The sequence below is a fragment of the Oryzias latipes genome, chromosome 2 (assembly GCF_053564925.1).
Source record: "Oryzias latipes strain Hd-rR chromosome 2, Olatipes_Hd-rR_3.1".
Lineage (NCBI taxonomy): Eukaryota > Metazoa > Chordata > Actinopteri > Beloniformes > Adrianichthyidae > Oryzias > Oryzias latipes.
In genome coordinates, this window is record NC_136238.1 from 261,329 (window position 1) to 282,247 (window position 20,919).

General features: G+C 54.2%; 2 protein-coding genes across 2 annotated transcripts in view; both read left to right on the forward strand.

Moving 5' to 3' along the window:
• Positions 1-4,523: 4,523 nt before the first annotated feature.
• The window catches only part of LOC144990052 (uncharacterized), a 32,875-nt gene continuing 16,479 nt past the window's right edge, over positions 4,524-20,919 (forward strand). The window contains exons 1-2 of the mRNA XM_078942552.1: positions 4,524-5,870; positions 5,958-6,059. Of these exons, the coding sequence (XP_078798678.1) occupies positions 5,739-5,870; positions 5,958-6,059 (234 nt within the window). The 5' untranslated portion in view covers positions 4,524-5,738. The remainder of the gene's footprint in view (positions 5,871-5,957; positions 6,060-20,919) is intronic.
• Positions 9,322-19,570, forward strand: LOC144990050 (uncharacterized). Its single transcript, XM_078942545.1, has 2 exons — positions 9,322-9,428; positions 14,891-19,570. Exon 2 carries the CDS (start codon positions 14,907-14,909, stop codon positions 19,284-19,286), a length of 4,380 nt encoding a protein of 1,459 aa, XP_078798671.1. The 5' UTR covers positions 9,322-9,428; positions 14,891-14,906; the 3' UTR covers positions 19,287-19,570.

Genomic DNA, 20,919 nt, shown 5'->3' on the forward strand with positions numbered 1-20,919 from the left:
AACCTTATAGTAAGGTCTATGTGGAACTGGGTGAGACATCAGTGGCTCCGCTTGTTGTTTCGGCCTGTAAGTGCGGCAAAGTTCACATGAAGCTGTCGTCTGGCTGATGTCTTGGTTGATTCTAGGCCAGTACATTACATCCCTTGCTCTGCGTTTACACTTGACCTCTCCGAGGTGACCTTCATGTATCTTTTGAAGCATCTGCTTGCGCAGTGAGGTTGGAATGACAAACTTGCTTCCTTTTAAAACTATGTCGTCCACCACTGTGAGCTCTGCTCTGCAGTTCCAGAAATCTTGTATTTTTCCAGGGCATTCTTTTTTGTTTTCAGGCCATCCTTTGAGTATTGTTCTTTTCAGTTCTTTCATGATTTCATCTGCATTTGTCTCTGTTCGTATCTGTTCTGTTCGGTCAGCAGTTACCGGCAGAGATGTCAGAATCATGTCCACATATGCTTGTATTTCTGCTCCTTTTCCGCTGTCTTCTTTTTCATCTGTGTCCACTGCTCTAGACAAAGTGTCTGCTGTGTACATGTACTTTCCTTTTGTGTACATCATGTGCACGTCATATTTCTGCAGCCTGATTAACATCCGCTGTATCCTTACTGGACAATCACTCAGTGCTTTAGACATGATTGACACCAATGGTTTATGGTCGGTTTCCACTTCAAACGTTTGGCCATAAACATATTGATGGAACCGCTCACATGCATACATGCTGGCTAACAGTTCTTTTTCTATTTGAGCGTACCTGGACTCTGCACCTGTCAACGCTCTGGATGCGTAGGCTACAGGTAGCCACTGCTCATCGTGTTGCTGCAGCAGCACTGCTCCCAAGCCATGCTGTGACGCATCCGCTGAAATTCTGGTCCTCTTCTCTGGATCATAGAACTTTAGCACCGGTTCTTGTGTCAAAACCTCTTTCAGTTTCCGAAAACTTTGCTCTTGTTCATGAGACCAAATCCATTCATTTTTCTGTTCAAGAAGACTCCTAAGGGGTGTTGTCAGGGTTGCCAGTTGTGGGACAAACTTGGCGAGATAGGTTACCATCCCTAAGAACCGCCTAACTTCATCTTTGTTGGTTGGTCTTTCCATATTGTTTATAGCTGAAGTCTTTTTTGGGTCTGGCTTCACTCCCTGTTCACTAACAACATCTCCCACAAAGGTAAGTGTCTTCACTCCAAACTCACATTTGTCTTTATTTAGTTTCAGATTTACTTCTCTTGTCTTGTCCAACACTTGTCTCAGTCTTTTGTCATGTTCCTCTCGAGTAGTTCCCCAGACAATGATGTCATCCATCATGGTCTCTACTCCTGGTATGTGTTCATATATCATGTGTATAGTCTTGTGATAGACTTCAGGCGCAGATCTAATTCCATATGGTAGGCGAAGAAACCTGTACCTGCCTTCGGGCGTGTTGAATGTACAGAGTTTTGAGCTCTCTTCGTCTAACCTCAGCTGCCAAAATCCTGACGAGGCATCTAATTTACTGAACCATTTAGCTCCAGCAAACTGTGCCATGATTTCTTCCCTGGTTGGTAACTTGAAATGTTCTCTTCTGATTGCTTTGTTTAAGTCTCTTGGGTCTAAGCATGTTCTGAGAGCTCCTGTTTTCTTTTGAATGACTACCAGTGAGCTGACCCATTCAGTTGGTTCATCTATCTTTTTGATGACCTCAAGTTTTTCCATGCGTGCTAGCTCGTCCTTCAGTTTTTCTCGCAGCGCAAATGGAACTTTCCTACATGGATGCACGACAGGAGGGACACTTTTATCCACGCATATTCTATGCTCTCCAGGTAAACATCCTAGTCCTTCAAAGCAATCTTTGTACTCTTTCATGAGCGAGTCATTATCATTTGTCACTTCTGGTGATGTCACGACAAACACTCTTTTGACTAGGTTCAGCTTTACAGACGTGCTTAGCCCTAAAATCGGTTGCACCTTCTTATCCACGACGAGTAGTTGTGCTCGTATCTTCTGGTTTTTATGTTTAAATGTTGCAATGCAGCCTCCTTTTACAGGAACGCGTTCGCCTGTGTAGCCAGTCACCTTCGTTTTTATTGGATTAATTTTGCTCTTCACTGTCAGTGTTTTGTAATCCTCTATCGATAACAGATTTATTTGTGCACCCGTGTCAATCTTGAATGGAATTATTGTTTCATTCACTTCAAGTGGCACTATCCATTCTTCTTTTTCTGCTGTGCCTACATGCACCATGTCCACAATGAACTCGTCTTCCTGTTCTTCCTCATCAACTGTGTGGACTTTTTGTCTTGTGGGAGCTTTACAACATTTAGCATAATGGTTGCTTTTCCCACAGTTGTTGCAAGATTTTCCATATGCAGGGCATGATCTTGGCTTGTGGCTGTTTCCACATTTGCCACATTTAAAACCTGCATGTTTCTCCTCTTGTTTAGGATATGTTTTACTTTTCTTTCTTTCTTTCTGTATTGCATGCACTGTTGTTTCATCTCTCCGAAGCTCTTTTGCTTGTGCTCTTGTGGTCTCTGCTGCTCGACACATAGAAACACACTTATCTAATGTAAGTCCAGTTTCTCTAAGCAGTCTTTCTCTTAGTCCATTATCGGCTGTACCGCAGACAATCCTGTCTCTCACCAGTGAGTCTCTCACAGTCCCGAATTCACATGTTTTGCTTAATGTGTGAAGCTCTGCTAAGTATTGATCAAAAGGTATTCCTTGCTTTTGATCATGGGTGAAAAACTTGTACCTTTCAAAGGTCACATTCTGAGTGGGTACAAAATACTCTTCAAATTTTGTCATTAGTTCTGCCAGAGTCAGGTTAGCTTCATCCAGCTGAAAGCTGTTAAATATATCCAAAGCATCTTCTCCAATAACATGCAATAGGATATTAGCCTTAAGTTTTTCATCACCGTTCCCTGCTCCACTTGCTGCCAAATAAATGTTAAATCTTTGCTTGAAACGTTTCCAGTTGTCAGCAAGATTGCCTGTCAATTGCATGGAAGTGGGCGGACTTAGCTTATCCATGGCGAGTCGGGGTATTTGGGCATCCACAGTCCTCTGCTGCTGTGCGTTATTCACCAAATCAGGAACAAAATCCTCTTCTGTTTGTTCAATTTCTCCCTCGGCTCCCGCTTCACTGTCACTGCTGCTCGTAGCCATCACTCGATGTAGCACACGCTGTCAGCCTGTTGCTCCTCGGCATGTTTTCACTCACAAGAATTTTTCTCTTTAATCTTGCTGCTCACTTCTGACACCATGTGTTGTCTTGCTTATCTTAAAGTAAGCCAAGTCAGTCGTTGGGTTTCTATGACTTTTTATTTAACAGTCTCTTTAACGTACTACACAGTGCATGGCTATCAACCGCTTCCTAGCTCTCCGCTCGGGGCACTCCCCACGTGACCATTCGCTATGCATTCCGGGTAACACATGCATGCTGGGTAATGGAGTTCAACATTACTACTTCAATACACAACACCCACTAAGTCCATTCAGGGTAGAGTGTGTAAGGGGACAGCCCTTTATGGCCCCACAATATCATGGTTTTGACTGAAAAGTGATGCCCTGACAGAACAACAAGGTGACCTCCTCAAAAACGGTTTAACTTTTATTTCCATAGATAACTTTTAAAAAAAATACAGACCCAAAACACAAGACTGTATTAATCATGTTTCCTGTTCTTTGTGGGATTAACATTTGGTGGGACAAACCGAAACTTTTGTTAGCACAAGAAATTGACAACATAAATATAATATTGCTCATAATGGATAGGTGCATAACCCACTGGTGGAGCATTTTCTCATGACCCAGGGTTTTTCTTTATGGTGAACAGTGTGAGAGATTTTGTTATCATTGTTACTGTTATTATGGCTATTGTTCTTATGGTTCTTATTACTGTTTTATGATGATTATTATTATTACTTTAACCCTACCCCTGGTCCTGTTTCTAACCCTAACCTTTAGTTTAATCTGAACCCTAATCCCAACCCTTAATCAGTTATTAGAAATTTAAATAATCTTAAACATAAAGCAATAACATGGTTGGAAGGAAAAGGTTTTGTTTCACGTGTCTTTTTGCCTGGTTAGCAGTATGCATGCAGGGGAGGGGCTTAGAACGCACAGGGCCCATGGCTCAGGACACGCAGGGCCCATGAGGCCGACGCGTGCTCCTTGGTAAGACAGTGTGAATAAAACAGCCACCTTTTGTCTCTCACTTCACTTTTACGCCTGTCCAGCCAAGTTGTAGCTGTTGTGGTGTGCATAGAGCCTGATGAAGGCAGAATTTGCCGAAACGCGTAGCGAGCACACTTTATTCTAATTTTGTATTGTTTATTTATTTATTTTCTTACATTTTTGTGAATAAAAACACTCATTTAAGTGGTTGTCCCGCTTTTTTCTTTTTTCAAAGTTTGCAAGTTTTTCTATTTTTGATTACATTCTTGCCTGGTGGAAAAACCGTAACACCTGCCATGCACTTCTACGACGGAGAGGAGGATGGAGGTGCTTGGACCACGGTGCGCTACGGGAGGAGACACTACAGAAATCCCCGTGCGCTCAGCTATAACCCTTGTGCTGTCTTAGGGGGAAGAAAAACATGGATTAAAAAAAAGGTAAGGAGGGGGGGTCATTTTAAAAACGCATACCCCCCTTTGGTATTGACCCCAGACAGGTACACCCCGGTACACCCCACCGCAATCGAAGAGGGTCGAGTTCCTGAAAAAATTTTTTTGTACGTTTCAGGCACCCTCTATATCCCCGACTGGTAGAGGGCGCCAAACCCCCCTTTTCTTTTTTGTCCCCGTCCAGCAGAGGCCGCCATTTCTCCATTTTAGTTATACCCCCCGACCACCAGGGGTCTTGTTTTCCACCGTTCATTTCTATACCCTGCCTCTAGGGGTCACTAATACCCCATTCTCTTTTATTGCCCTCAGCCACCAGGGGCGCCACTTTTTTAGCAACCACCTTCCTCCCGCTGGTTCGTGGGGTTCGATTGACCCCAAGTTTTTTTTTTTTTTTTTTGTGTGGCCACTGAGGGGATTGGCGCTGGCTCATGGGGTGCGATTGACCCCAAGTTTTTTTTTTCTTTAGCATTCACTCTTCTCTCATGGCCCACCACCTGGGGTCTCGCTTTACCGGTTCCCTTTCACCCGCTGGCTCATGGGGTGCGATTGACCCCAAGTATTTTTTTTTTTCTGTAGCATTCACTCTTCTCTCATGGCCCACCACCGGGGGTCTCGTTTTCCGGTTCCCTTTCACCCGCTGGCTCATGGGGTGCGATTGACCCCAAGTATTTTTTTTTTTTCTTTAGCATTCACTCTTCTCTCATGGCCCACCACCGGGGGTCTCGTTTTTCCGGTTCCCTTCCACCCGCTGGCTCATGGGGTGCGATTGACCCCAAGTATTTTTTTTTTTCTTTAGCATTCACTCTTCTCTCATGGCCCACCACCGGGGGTCTCGTTTTTCCGGTTCCCTTCCACCCGCTGGCTCATGGGGTGCGATTGACCCCAAGTATTTTTTTTTTTTTCTTTAGCATTCACTTTTCTACATCACCCTTGAGGCTTTTCGAAGTGTACTGTTTGTGTTTACGTTTCTTTTTTTTTTTTATGTGATCAAGAAAGGTCAAGAGAAACAAATGAACAAACCTAAATGGTTTTCTGCTGCTTTTTTTTTAAAAAAAAATAACCGGAAGCAATTTCGGCTTCCATAGTTTTCTTCTTCCGTTACTAGCTAGTTAGTTCAAACCAATTTGGTCTCCAGAGAAGATGCTCTGGTTGTTTTTGCTGTCCTGCAGTCTGTTTCTGTCCAATTCCGGACAGACAGTCAACGGTGAGTGGCTCGACCCGTTTGACATGCTAAACTACGAGGCGAGGACCAAAACAATGAAGAACTCTGAGGTTGGTCAACGTGGGATGTTCGTCAAATCCAATTTCTTTGAAACAACTTATTTTTTTGATATTCAGTTAATCTTACTTGCCCCACAGTCACAAGCCAGCAACACTGGTGCTGCTGATCCGCAGCAAAGGGAGAAGGTAAACCAGCCTGTGGCCCACTGTAACCCACATGTCATGGATCTACAGAAACAGGTTCGTGTTTGAACTTTCAAAGAGAAACTGATGGTTCCAACTCTGTACGGGGTCTCACGGACCCCGCGAGACAGCGCGAGGTGCCACTGTTTGGTTCCAAATCGGTACGGGGTCGCTGGGACCGTGCGAGACAGCGCTCGGAGCCTGTGTTTCGTTCCAACTCTGTACGGGGTCTCACGGACCCCGGGAGACAGCGCTCGGAGCCTGTGTTTCGTTCCAACTCTGTTCGGGGTCTCACGGACCGTGCGAGACATCGCGAGGTGCCACTGTTTGGTTCCAACTCTGTACGGGGTCGCTGGGACCCCGCGAGACAGCGCGCGGAGCCTGTGTTTCGTTCCAATTCTGTACGGGGTCTCACGGACCCCCGAGACAGCGCGCGGAGCCTGTGTTTCGTTCCAATTCTGTACGGGGTCTCACGGACCCCGCGAGACAGCGCGCGGAGCCACAGTTTGGTTCCAACTCTGTTCGGGGTCTCACGGACCGTACGAGACAGCGCGCGGAGCCTGTGTTTCGTTCCAACTCTGTACGGGGTCTCACGGACCCTGCGAGACAGCGCGAGGTGCCACGGTTTGGGTTCAAATCGAGATGGGGTCGCTGGGACCGTGCGAGACAGCGCGCGGAGCCTGTGTTTCGTTCCAATTCTGTACGGGGTCTCACGGACCCCGGGAGACAGCGCTCGGAGCCTGTGTTTCGTTCCAATTCTGTACGGGGTCTCACGGACTCCGCGAGACAGCGCGCGGAGCCTGTGTTTCGTTCCAATTCTGTACGGGGTCTCACGGACCCCGCGAGACAGCGCGAGGTGCCACTGTTTGGTTACAATTCTGTACGGGGTCTCACGGACCCCGCTAAACAGCGCGCGGAGCCTGTGTTTCGTTCCAATTCTGTTCAGGGTCTCACGGACCGTGCGAGACAGCGCTCGGAGCCACAGTGCGCGGAGCCTGTGTTTCGTTCCAATTCTGTACGGGGTCTCACGGACCCCACGAGACAGCGCGCGGAGCCTGTGTTTCGTTCCACTTATGTTCGGGGTCTCACGGACCGTGTTAGACAGCGCGCGGAGCCTGTGTTTCGTTCCACTTATGTTCGGGGTCTCACGGACCGTGTTAGACAGCGCGCGGAGCCTGTGTTTCGTTCCAATTCTGTACGGGGTCTCACGGACCCCCGCGAGACAGCGCTCGGAGCCTGTGTTTCCTTCCAACTCTGTACGGGGTCTCACGGACCCCGGGAGACAGCGCTCTGAGCCTGTGTTTCGTTCCAACTCTGTACGGGGTCTCACGGACCCCGCGAGACAGCGCGCGGAGCCTGTGTTTCGTTCCAACTCTGTACGGGGTCTCACGGACCCCGGGAGACAGCGCTCGGAGCCTGTGTTTCGTTCCAACTCTGTACGGGGTCTCACGGACCCCGCGAGACAGCGCGCGGAGCCTGTGTTTCGTTCCATATATGTACGGGGTCTCACGGACCCCGCGAGACAGCGCGAGGTGCCACTGTTTGGTTACAATTCTGTACGGGGTCTCACGGACCACGCGAGACAGCGCGAGGTGCAACTGTTTGTTTCCTAATCGAGACGGGGTCGCTGGGACCGTGCGAAACAGCGCGAGGTGCCTGTGTTTCGCTCCAATTCTGTACGGGGTCTCACGGACCCCGCGAGACAGCGCGCGGAGCCTGTGTTTCGTTCCACTTCTGTTCGGGGTCTAACGGACCGTGCAAACAGCGCGCGGAGCCTGTGTTTCGTTCCAATTCTGTACGGGGTCTCACGGACCCCAGGAGACAGCGGTCGGAGCCTGTGTTTCGTTCCAACTCTGTACGGGGTCTCACGGACCCCGCGAGACAGCGCGCGGAGCCTGTGTTTCGTTCCAACTCTGTACGGGGTCTCACGGACCCCGCGAGACAGCGCGCGGAGCCTGTGTTTCGTTCCATATCTGTACGGGGTCTCACGGACCCCGCGAGACAGCGCGAGGTGCCACTGTTTGGTTCCAATTCTGTACGGGGTCTCACGGACCACGCGAGACAGCGCGAGGTGCAACTGTTTGGTTCCAAACCGAGACGGGGTCGCTGGGACCGTGCGAGACAGCGCGCGGAGCCTGTGTTTCGTTCCAATTCTGTACGGGGTCTCACGGACCCCGCGAGACAGCGCGCGGAGCCTGTGTTTCGTTCCACTTCTGTTCGGGGTCTAACGGACCGTGCAAACAGCGCGCGGAGCCTGTGTTTCGTTCCAATTCTGTACGGGGTCTCACGGACCCCGGGAGACAGCGCTCGGAGCCTGTGTTTCGTTCCAACTCTGTACGGGGTCTCACGGACCCCACGAGACAGCGCGCGGAGCCTGTGTTTCGTTCCAACTCTGTACGGGGTCTCACGGACCCCGCGAGACAGCGCTCGGAGCCACAGTTTGGTTCTAATTCTGTTCGGGGTCTCACGGACCCCGCGAGACAGCGCGCGGAGCCTGTGTTTCGTTCCAACTCTCTACGGGGTCTCACGGACCCCGCGAGACAGCGCGAGGTGCCACTGTTTGGTTCCAATTCTGTACGGGGTCTCACGGACCACGCGAGACAGCGCGAGGTGCCACTGTTTGGTTCCAAATCGAGACGGGGTCGCTGGGACCATGCGAGACAGCGCGAGGTGCCTGTGTTTCGCTCCAATTCTGTACGGGGTCTCACGGACCCCGCGAGACAGCACGCGGAGCCTGTGTTTCGTTCCACTTCTGTTCGGGGTTTAACGGACCGTGCAAACAGCGCGCGGAGCCTGTGTTTCGTTCCAATTCTGTACGGGGTTTCACGGACCCTGCGAGACAGCGCGCGGAGCCTGTGTTTCGTTCCAATTCTGTTCGGGGTCTAACGGACCCCGCGAGACAGCGCGCGGACCCACTGTTTGGTTCCAGTCGGCGTTGGGTCTCACGGACCCCGCGAGACAGTGTGCGGAGCTACTGTTTAGTTTTAGTTAGTGTTGGGGTCGAACGGACCTACAAGAGAGCGTGTGGAACTATTTTTTTTTTTTAGTATACATTTTTAGCAGATTTTCACTGAGACTCTTTTTGTGAGAGATTAGGGTCCAAAGCTTCCTCTGATGGTCTGAGTCTCAGAACTCAGGTCAGTGTCCCTAAACTTGGGTCGGAGCCTCTTTGTAAGCCCCCTTGTATCTAACGCTACAACTAATTTTGTTTCTTTTGGTATTTGGTAAGTAAATACCATCGACTTCTGCTGACTTTTCCAACACACTCTTGTTTTGTTTTTGTTTTTCTTTTTGAGTAGAGCTGCATGAATGTTCTTTGGACCGTTTCATTTCCACCCCACTCTGTTGGTGCTACGGCGAGCGGGAGGTCTGGGTCATCAAAGTAACGTCACAGCAGACAGCTCTGGCTGCCATTCCTTGTATATGGTAATCACTTCATTTAACCTGTGTATATGCTGACCAAAATCATGTAACCTTTGTGTGTGGTAATCACTTTATCTAACGTGTATATACTGACCATTATACGATTAAAAATGTACACACCAATGTATTTTTTTTTTAATTTTTCAATCTTTAAAAACCGAGATTGTGTGATGTATCCAATAATTAGAAAAATATCTCTTCAAATAGTCATGTTGGGACAAAACCCATGAGCAAAAAAGAAAGCGAATATGCAACGTTGAGGTTCCAGTTTGACTTTTATTCGAACAAGGCAAAAAAAAAACTGTACAGTAGGCATCAGGGAACAAGCTCTATTGAGTTATCATGGAACTGGCATCTATACAACATGAGCAGTTAGCCATTTTGTTCAACATCCTACATCCTACTCCGTTTTTGGGAGCTCTCCCTGACCCGGACGATGCGCTCCGCTCTGCGAGACCTCTGAGTGGCAACGAGCCTCGGTAAGTCCTGTCTCTGCGGCGATACTCCCCTGACGACTGGGAAGTCGGTCGAAGGACGGCAATCTCCTCCAGATTGATTCGAAGCCCTCGGAGCAGAGTGTCGCCATCGCCGGACGAAGCTGCTTTTCGTTTCCCACGGACGAGACGGACCCTCGACGGGTCGGCGTGTCGACATCGTGGGCTCGGGCCGCCAGAGCAGAGCCGGGCTCCGATTGCTGGAGATCCCCTCGCGTGGGTTTCGGGGCTCCAGCCGTGGCGTCGCCTTCGTGCGCCTCCGAGCCTCGCTTCAGCATCCAAGGGTGGGCCAGTATGTCTTTCAGCATCGGTCTCTCTTCGGGCGTCCTGCTCAAACACCATTTTATCAGGGCCACGCAGTCCTCAGAGAGGTCTTTTTCGAATCTAAGCTCGCCCAGTAGGAGCTCCCTGTCGTTTCCAAATGGTATGTCCCCGTGCACCATGTCGTACAAAAGAATCCCCAACGACCAAACCTCAGATGGAAGAGCTTTGTAGCATCCTTGTGTGAGCCGTTCGGGGGGCCCATATGCCGCAGTCCCGTGGAACATGTCGTACACTTTGTCGGGTTCAAGAAATTCGGCGGAGCCAAAGTCGATGAGTTTCAGCTCGAGCGTCGTCAGGTCCACCAGCAGGTTTTCGTCTTTTACGTCCATGTGCACAACACCGCGGCTGTGACAGTGGAGCAAGGCCTGGATGACCTGACCTAAAAATTCTCTGGCCGTGTCCTCGCGCAGACGCTTACTGATCGTGATGTATTCGTACAGATCTTGCGTGTTCTCTGGCTTCTCCGTGACTATCACCCAATTATACAGGGTCTTGTAAAAGTCCAGCATGCGGATGATCCCAGGAAACGGAGGGTCTTTGGAGACCATTTCCAAGGCGACAGCTTCGAATGGCTTACTGGTCCCATCAACCTCGCAGCATCTCGTACGCGAGAGCGGGATAATCTTCAGGGCCACGGAAATCCCGTCGCTTCGCCTCTTTCCCAGAAACACTTTGCCGAAGCCCCCCTTGCCCAGGCAAAAGCTGGTCTTCCAGTACTTTTCCATGGCAGAAGGATTGATTTTTCTTTTTCTCTCTCTCGAACTGTCGCGCTCTTCACGGAGCAACTTCCCTCCAGTCTTTGTTAAACTCGCGTAAGGTTACTATGACCTCTCTTGGTTTGCACGGAACAAGTTTTAAAGGGCCTGTGATCCAAATCTTCTGGTCTAGTTTCCGTTTCCGGTCCGCCGCACTCCCGTCAGACTTCAGCGAGGCAGAGTCAGACAGAGAGGGAGAAGGAGGACACTGGAAGAAAAAGAGGAAACGTTAGAAGGTGGGGCCTTCATTCTGAAGGAGGAGGAGGCTGATTGTAAGCCCCCCCCACACCCGCTGCAGGGAGAGAGGGAGGGGCAAAGAGGACAGTGAGGTCCAACCACAGAGATTAAGACTCAGTGCAGCGTGGCAGATTTCTACCAAGGGCCCGTGCAAAGCCAGTTGTCACGCTGCAAAGAGCAACACAGAGGAGGGCAATCTTTCCTTTGCATACTCCCCTCATTTTCCACTTTGCAGAATCTCACAAGGCTTCGTGTTGCTGAACCTGGATCGCACAGCTTAGAGCTCAGGACCACGTAAGTGAGTTCATACTTTAAATCCTAATTGATCAACGGTTGGCTTTTCTCTTTTTTTTTTTCTTTTACAAAACAGTCGCCCTTTTCGAGCACAGCTTATCGTACCTCGAAGAGTCTAAAGCTGCCTTTGTCCGGGGTGAATGAGGGTCACTACTCCAGAGGCGTCTCTGTGTAACATTTCCAGCATGTGTCTCCAGTTGTAGTAGAACGCGGGCTTGTAGCTTCCCACGGAACCTTGAAAGTTGACAAGGAACCCTTGGTAGTCTCTCACCGATACCTCAGGCAGGCCCACGTCTGGTGCGAACTTCACGTTGAAGTAGTACACGGGGTCCGTGCGGGGGGTTTCGAGCCGGAGGCCCTGCGAACCGCACATCTGCGCGACCGCGGCGGACTGATTAAACAGCAGGCACAGGACGCAGCAGGAAGGCTGCGGCACGATGTTCGGCTCGCCGTCGCCCGAGCGCTGCACCTTATCTCGTTCCAGAACATATTGCTTGTAAGCCTCTGGGGACATCAGAGTCGTCAAGGGGCCCGTCCGCACGTTGACCAGCATTCCTTTGCAGGAGTTGCGATTAGCGCACCTAGGGAGCCCTCTGTCATTCAGCATCTCCGTGAGCAGGGCCCTGTCGTACGTGTTACGGGCCAGGGCTCGTCCCGGCACCGCGCGCTCCGCGAAAGATGCCATGAGCGGTTTCGGGTTCCTGGCCAGCAGCTCCAACACGGCCAGCACGGGGGTGCAGCGTGGGCACATGGGATTGGGGTCGCCGTTTGCCTCGCACGAGCATCTGCCCGGCCGAGGCTCGCACTCCGGGAAGAGGACGGCGAGGTCGGCAGACGACAGGTGTCTTCTCTCTGCCGCACGCTCCAAGACGCGAGCCTTGATCAGCTCCCTGCCGTCTGAGACTTTGCCCTCGTCCAAACATGGGGCGTCCGAGGGAGGCTCCGCAGCCCGTCGACCCGGATCCGCCGCTTCGCACCAGAGGGAGCGACGCGCGGATGGCTTCCCGCGAGGCACGGGTTTTGAGCACAGCGAGCAGGAGACGCCCTTCTCTCGGACCCCGTCCGAACAGCCCGGGCACATCCAGAGGCAACATGGTTTCTCGACGAGTCCTGCAAAACAGGCGCACGTGGAACAGATGAACCCGCGGAGGGACGGGCAGCTGCTGAAGTGAGGCTCCGTCAGGTACCAGTGTGGGTCATTCACGAAACAGGTCTCGCACACCCTGGCTTCGCAAGGACATCGGAGCTTGACGCCGGCTCTGCTCCTTTGCTTGCTGCCTTTGACCAAGGTCACCAGACACGACAGGCACTTTGCGCACCCCGACCGCTTGTCGACCCTCGCTCTGCCGACCTTGGACGCTCCGCCGACGTAGCTGATCGTGGAAACTCTCCTGTATAGATTCGTAGACTTGAGAGCGGCCTCCACTGAGGCCTTCTGACGCTTTCTTTTACACTCCATCAACAGTTCGACGGGTACCCTCCCTGCAAAGGCGTCGTGAGGGCCCTCTCGAGGAGCTTCCCCCTCTCCTCGCGACATCGTCGACATAACACCCGTGGCCCCCTCCGCCGTCCGAGGAAGCTCAGTCCACGATGGAAGCGAAGCGGGAGCTGTGCTGCTCCCTGTACAGGGCCTTGGCGCTAGACCCCGTGCCAGTGATCGGCGGCGTGCTGTACGCCCCCGGAACTGAAGGCGTGAGCCTGAGGTCTCTCGGAGAGGGCACGACCAACTGCTCCCACCACAGGTTCAACTTTAGGCATGCAGTGGACGCGTTGCTGCGACATGGCACGAAAGAAGGGCCCTGCACTTGCGCGCAACGGCTTAGCGCGTCCGCGGAACAGCGCTACAGAGGGGGGGACGGCGCAGATGTTCCGAACCCCGAACGCCGCCGACGGGGCGCCACCAAACCGGGCGGGCAGGGCTCCTCCCGCGAAATCGCCAGAGCCCAGTCAGAAGTCCTGTGGGCGTACGAAATGGAGCCGGTGGCAGCGGCGTACAGGTGGCTGATGTGCAACCGGAGCGCGAGATACCCCAAATGCTGCGACTCTGTGTTGGTCTACCAGGTAGACCGTTCCAGGACCCTGCCTCCGGGACTGTACGTGTACAAATCACGCCCATCCCACTTCGGATGCACCGCAGAGAGACCCCTCTGTGTGGTGGACCAGTTTAATTTTCGTGTCCAGAGACGGGGACCGGCTTCGTTGGAGGAAGAGCAGCATTGCTTCGAGAGCGCGCTGCCCAAGGAGATAACCCTGGAGCTCTTCCCGGGCCGCGACAACTTCAGCGCCCTGTACGTGATAGGGCGCGCCATCACGGCACCCACGCCCGAATACGGAAACAGGCTTTTCGGAGAAGCCCTGGCGCTCGACCTGGTGTCTCCGGAGACCAGGTCTGCAAGCACCACCTGATCGGCATGAGAACGGAGCAAGCCTGCGTGATAGACCTCCGCTGGAACTCATTCGACGTGATGAGCGCTTGCATGAAGGCGGTTCCGAAGATCAGGGGAATGCAGGCGGTGGTCTGGTCCAACCACGTGCCCGACCCTGTGAAGATCGAGTCCGATGTGCTGGCCTGGCTCTTCGGGTACGTCACCGTGCTGCCCGCGGCCGTCCGCAGCGTAGACTACAAAAACGAGACTCTCGGCGTGCGCTACATCATCGTAGACGTGGATGGTTTTTCGGGGACTCTGCCCGAGCCACCCGAGGGTGAAGCCTCCTGCTTCGCGCACACGTACTTCGAGGGAGATGTCGGGCTCGCCGCGGCGGCCATCGGTGAGCTCCCCGAGGCCTCGAGCAGGATGGGCTCCCCGCGGGCAGGATCTCCCGCTTTCTGGTACGAGCTGCCTGCATCCCTGGGCGCCCTGAAGCCCACGCCTTTCAGCAGCGGCTCCAGGTCTCGCCGTGTGTGTGAGCCGCAAGGCTTTCGGGACCAGTTCAGGACCTGGGCTCTCGGGAAGACGGACGGGGCTTGCTGCCTCGCCATAGCCGTGCAACACACCCTGTACTACCACGCGAGAGACAGAGAGTACAGACTGATGGTAACGCACACAGTGTTGGACGGCGACACCTCGCTGAACATTTACAAACTGTGACGCCGAGTCAAGATGACAGGGGGGCGCTCGTGATGCTTACATGGCGGGCGTCACGTGAGGGATATTAACAGACTTTTCAGACTTTTCTTCGAAGCGCGAAGCGATCCAGTGAAAAGGACGAGGCAAAGTTATAAAAACGCAGTGAAAAAAAAAAACTAACCGCGTCTGTGACAAATCATAATCATTATCATCATCATCATCATCATCTGAGTCCTTTCCTCTGTCTCTCACCCCTGCCCAACCATTCCTCTGTGTTATGTTTTTTTTGTCAGTTGCGCAGCTGAGCCCATGGATCCAAAGGACGGCGTCTCCAAGTGGCTGGTGGCAGCCGCAGCACTGCACGCAGGTGCTCTGGAACTCCACGTCGACCGAGACTGCTTCGACTGCGTCGAAGAGGCCATCTGTTACCTCTGCAATCGGGCTACGTGGGAGATTCCACCGGGGGAGCGGGACCGCCTCGCAGCAGAGCGCAGAGATTACTTCTACCACCCGCAAGACCTAAGGGGCTCGATCGGACTAAGTTCGTTTTTCGTCTCAGGCCAGTGCAAATATTGTCAGCTGTGCAGAGGGGTGAAAATACGTTTCGAACCATCGTTGTGTCGCCACGTGCTGGAGGTGGAAGATCGCTGCGATAACCGCGCACCGCAAGAAGTGGGGCTGAACCTGCGGCGGTTGGAACACTTGGCCACCCTCCACACTCCGTACTTCGTAATGCTCTTCGTCAGCCTGGCCAAAAGGAGGCGCTACACGTTTTACAGATCCCCCGGCGAGTTGAGGGACGTCGCCAGGCACCTACTTCTAGCGCTAGGTCCCGACGCATCCCGGCGCTCGCCTCACGACCCAGAAGAGGGGCTTCACCTTCATGCCAGCATCCTCAAGCTCTGGTGGAGATATCAGGACAAGCAGAGCACCAGGCTAGGCGTTTCGATTCCCTACTACTTCAACCTGGGCTCGGAGCTGGAGAGCTGGTCGTGGACCCCGTCGACCGACCGCTTCGAGCTGAGGATGCCCGAACCCCTCTACGGCTTCGTGAGGAACCATTGCCTGTTTCACGAGCTGAGGGCCGCACCCGGACCCGAAATGACGAGCCAAAGGACACAGAGTAAGCCGCTGGTGAGGGTGCGCGAGGTGCGCACCTCGCTCCACGGGGAGGTCTCCGTCGTCCTGAGTGTGTTGGTTTCCAACAAACACCTGGAGCAAACCTTGCACGAAGCCGCGAGGGCTTACGAGAACCAATGCAGAGCGAGGCGGAGGGTCAGGCTGAAAGACGAAGGACAGGTCTTTTCACCGGGGGTCGGGCAGCACTACCCTCAGCTCGATTGCATCGCGCTGGAGCAAGCGGGAGGAGCGCCGTCGACTGTCATGCACGTGGTGACAACGTCGGGGGCCGGGTGGCTGCCGCTCCACAGCTGGCTGAGGGAGACCCGAGGAAAGCAGGTCCGCGACGTCGTGGTCCGCAGAGCGCTGGTCTGCGTGTTGGACTCCCTGAGAGACCTCCGCTCCACCGATCGCCATCCTTGCAGAGTTCTGTACCAGAACGCAAAGGATGACGACTCTTACAGCCGCACCTCCAAGCTCTCATGCGCCTTCGTCATCCACCGACACACAGGGGAGACAATGTCGCTGCTCCCCTTAGTTTCCATGCCCGGGCTTTACAGGGCCTCTGCGCTGACCGACGACGAAGACAGTTTTCGTGCCGCGTGCTCCAACTTGGCGCTGAGCGTGCTGCGCGCCGGAGCGCTCCCGGACGATGGCTCGACAACGGAGGCCGCCATCTCTGAGTTTTGCAGGACGGGCATGGCGGACGCTCACCTCTGGTCCACGGTGCTGGATTGCCTCGGGAGACCGCCGCGGTCCGAAGAGACGGGGCGCTGGCCGCGGGCCACGTGGCTGGGGCCCGGGTCCAGGGATCGCAGCTCTTTGAGAGAGCGGTTCGACTGGTTGACGCGGTGCGACGGGGCCGCAGCGGCGCCCGGGCTCGCCTGCATGATAGAGGTCCTGAAGGAGGACGAGTTGTCCTCGCTGGGGCCAGCGAGGAGGACACTGGAGCGCTGTAAGACCCTGGCGGAAATTCTGTCTTGCCAGGCTTCGGGACGCGCCCGTGCCACCAGTCCAGCCCGAACCAAGACCGGCAGGAGGAAGCGCAAGAGTAACACGCTGAGCAATCCGCACGTCACAAAAAGCATGACGATGGATCCCTGTCAGCCGCTTTTTCCAGAGGCATCCCAGTCCGCGAGCCAGCGGACGCTGGAAGAATGCTGCGGCCTGGAGCACATTATGAAGATGAGCAGCGATCTGACAAGGGAACTGGCTCTCTCTCGCGGGTCGTCGAGCGAACCTTCGAGCAAGCCGCGGACCGTGACCTACCTAGACGCGGACGTGAACCCCCTGAACGAGGACCTCTTCTCTGCGGAATGGGAGAGATTGGATCGCCGCGCACCCAGAGGCTGCCACAGTTCGCCCAGTGCCAAGGTCGAAAAGCGGGACGCCCTCGCCGAGCTGCAGGACTTCGGACTTTGCGACGAGGACGAGGCGAGCTCCCTTCGCTCGACCGGCTCCCTCCACACGGCAGGCTCCCTCCACACGGCAGGCTCCCTGGACTGCATTGTGACAGACAACACTACGAATCTCTTCTTCGCCAGAACTGACATCGACAATTTCCAGAGCAGCGACATGGTGTACAGAGTCTTACAAGAGTCCTTTTACCCCGAGCAGAGCACGAGTGCGGACACGACTCTAACCCTTCTTCGCCTAAAATCGGAGGACCCCTTGCCAGAGACGACCCGGTGCGACGGAGAAGAGGCGCTCGTCGCTTCGGGAGGACTCAACCCCTCGGGAAGCGCAGATAGGCAGTCGCTTCAGGGCCCCATCCGAATGGAGGACAGTCGCGGCGAGGAGGACAGTCTCAGCTCGGCCAAACGCGAGCGGGTGCAGAAGGCTAATTGCATGAGATGGAGGTCCAGAGGGCTCTCGCGGCGGGAGAGGCAACTGTCAGACTGCGCCCGCTTTCACCCCGTCACTTACCTGGTTTCGAGGGACATAACCGATTTGATCAGCAACCTCACCGTGAAACGTCACTCAGAGGAGGACTGCGTCAGCAGGCCGTGCCACGGACTCAACAAGCCGGAGCGATGCGATGCGTGGGGCCCGGGCGCAAAGGACAAGCAAATGCAGCGGGGGCCAGCTGTATTGGACCTGGTACACGGATCAATCACTTGCCAAAGGTTTCTGTGGAGGATGGGCAGAGAGTACTCGCACAGGGACGGGGATATGACGAGACGGGGGCACGCCCGGTGCACGAAGCTCTCATGGCCCACAGGGTTTGCCTACGTGCCGGCGGTGGAGCGCACCGTGCTCAACTGCGAGCTCTCGGAGCAGTGGTACTTCACCGTGGACCTCTCCGCTCCGCCGGACCGGGGTTTCAGGCTCACGGAGATTCTCGTGGACAGTTTGCCGAGCTTGTGCAAGGAGGACACGCCACATCTCCTTCGAGTGCTCGGGAAAAAGACCAACTACCTGGGTGCCGTGTGCACCGTCCAGGACGTCCAGGGCTTGATCATACACAGGATTCACATGGCCTACGAGTCTCTGGTGAATCTGCTGGACATGCACACGCGCCTGCAAGTCCACTCCTTTGCTGCACGCACCTTCGCCCTACACTGCGTGACCAAAGACACGGAGGAAATGGCGCTTGGGGTGTTTGTGGGCGAGAGCCCCGGGTCTGTGAACCTCGGGTGCTCTAAGGGGTCGCTCGTGTCGTGGTTCTACGACGACAAGGTACTGCTGGCCTACCACGTGCTACAGTGCCTCCTCAGAGTTCAGATCCTTTCCCTGAGGGTTCTCGGCTTCACCATGAAGCGCATACAGCCGGCTCGCATTTGGAGGGTCAAGACGGGATTTAGGGTCGACCTGCTGGCGTGCCTTGTCGACACGCTGTACGTCTGGGACGGGAACGGGCCCGCATGGGGCGCCTTGGAAGGTCTGGCCGCCGTGTGGGAAACCCTCTCCCAGCTAAACCTGCGACAATACGTGCCCGACGCGGCAGCTGACAAGCTGAAGCGGGCGTACATCGCCGTTTTCGGAGCGTGCCCGCACTCCGCTTACGGCTCTCCGATGTGCTCAAAGGGCGGCCGCAGTAAGGAGCGCAGCTGCGTGTCGTGGCTCCAGGCCGGGGATATGAGAAACTACTTCAGAGAGTGGACTTTGCCCGAGGACGAGGAGCTCATCCACCAAGTGTACGGGCTGTGCGGCTTTTCCGAAAGAGCCACGGGACCGCGAAGCCCGCTGGAGGACGTGCTGGGTAGAGACGGACGATACGAAATGCTTTCTCTGCCCACAGAACAAGGCTTCGAGGTGCAACCCTACGGCCCGTTTGTCGTACGGATACAAAATCAAGTCATCAAGTGGAATCGGGTGATTGTGGTCGAGCCCGCTGTCGCCGGGCCCGTGACCCTCGCTCAGCTCAACCCGTTGGAGAGGTACGACCTGGTCACCAGAGCGCTCGCCGCCGCCTTTGCCAATCAGAACGAAGAACTCGACGGGGAAGGAGTGGCTGGAGACGGGTGGACCTCGAGAGGGTCTGAGCACACGCACGGTGACGGGGCGGGGGAAAGCTCTCTAGGGCTCCCTCAGCGGGAAGAGGACACTCAAAGCAGCATGTACTATTAGGTTTCATCCACTTCAATTTGCTTCAATTTGTAGCGCACGCACCGTCTCTCACTCGGCAACGGGGCAGTGTACCGAATGTTCCTTCTGACTGTGTAGTGACCCGTGTCGCTTCTACCGAGAGCAGTCGCCATGTACCATTTTTGCAGTTTACTTTATCTCGCATGAAGCAAAGAAACTCACCCTCTGACTGCATTGCGGTTGTGTTCATGTACTTGTGTTCATGTACAGTATTTCCAGTGTATTCCTTTTTCACAAAATAAAGAATTCAGTCGTGCACCACAGAATTTGGTATGTCTTTGATTTTTATTTCCATCACCTCATCGAAACAACAAGGAAAAATAAAAAAAAAAACATCTGACAGAAAACAGCATAGCTCAGCATCGTAACACTTTGGGTTTCAAGGGCTCGTAATGGTTTCGGGTCCACACGATGTGAGCGCAAGCCCTATCGTAGATCGGGTACGACGTCTCCGTGAGGAGTCCCAAGCGTTTGCCGTGAGCTTCTAGCATGTATTTTACCTCCTGTACACTGAGCCACCTCTTCTCCTCAGACAAGAGTCGCTTCAGCTCAGAGACGTTTTTGGGTCCGTTGACTGTCAGGTACGTCTCTCTGACGTCTGCCCTTTCCGCGTTGAGAAACACAAACTCGGCCGTCCTCGTCACCAGGGACGCGCGGGTTTCCCCTCTGGCCGTGTCATTGAACAGGAGCTGGGCTACGCTGTGGAATCCGCAGTAACCGTCCGAAGGAACCTCGATCACATCGAGGTCGTGTAGCCTCGCGTAGGCGCGGAGCGAGCCCGCTCTGTGATTCGGTCCACTCTCGAACAGAAGTTCGATTGGAGTCGTGTGCGGCGGCAGGCCCCTCAGCTGCCACGATGATCCGTCGCATTCCAGAAAGCCCTGCACCCACGAGTTCCCGTGATGGCTGTTGCAAATGTGAAAGAAGGTCCCCTGCGAGCAGACCGTGACGTTGCGCCCGAACAAACCTGCCGCTATGGAGACGACGGGCAGAAATTGTTCCGGCGCTGCGTACAAGTCGCCGCACAGGGCCTTTATGTCTTTGCAGGGCCCTAGGCCTGAGGTAGAATTTCTATCGATGATTTTCGAGGTCAAGTGTACAACAACCGCGAGGGCTTCCACCGTCAGGGCAGCCGAGTCCGACTCTCGGCGTCCGTACGCGCCGACGAACATCAGCCAGAGCGCTTCCGCCAGGGTTTTGCACGGGCGCGACGCCGAGCTGCATACGGCAGGTTCTGAGCTCGGCACGGCGTCCCTGCGCGTCTTGGCGAAAGTCGTATTCCACACGTTCGTCAGGCAAGGCTTTCTCAGACTCGGAACCGAGCTCACCCCAACAAAGCCCGGCCATTCGTTCGCGTCCGCGGTTTCGCTGGGAAAAACCTTTTGGTGCGCAAAGCCGAGACTATCTGGAGAGTCCACCACCAGCAGCGTTTCCAGCGTCGACCGAGGGCAGTCACGCTGCGCGAGTGCCGCGCTCGGAACGTCTTGATCTCCGGAGGCGACCGGGGGGTCTCGAGGGGCGCTCTCAGAGCAGGTCGCTACTCGTTCCGTCCCGTCTGCAGTGCCTGGATGGCGAGCGGTCGAATCGACGTACTGGTTCCCTGGTTCCACCTCGT

Bases quoted from the DNA above. Each gene is read 5' to 3' on its own strand.
- LOC144990050 (XM_078942545.1), top strand. From the start codon at position 14,907: ATGGATCCAAAGGACGGCGTCTCCAAGTGGCTGGTGGCAGCCGCAGCA.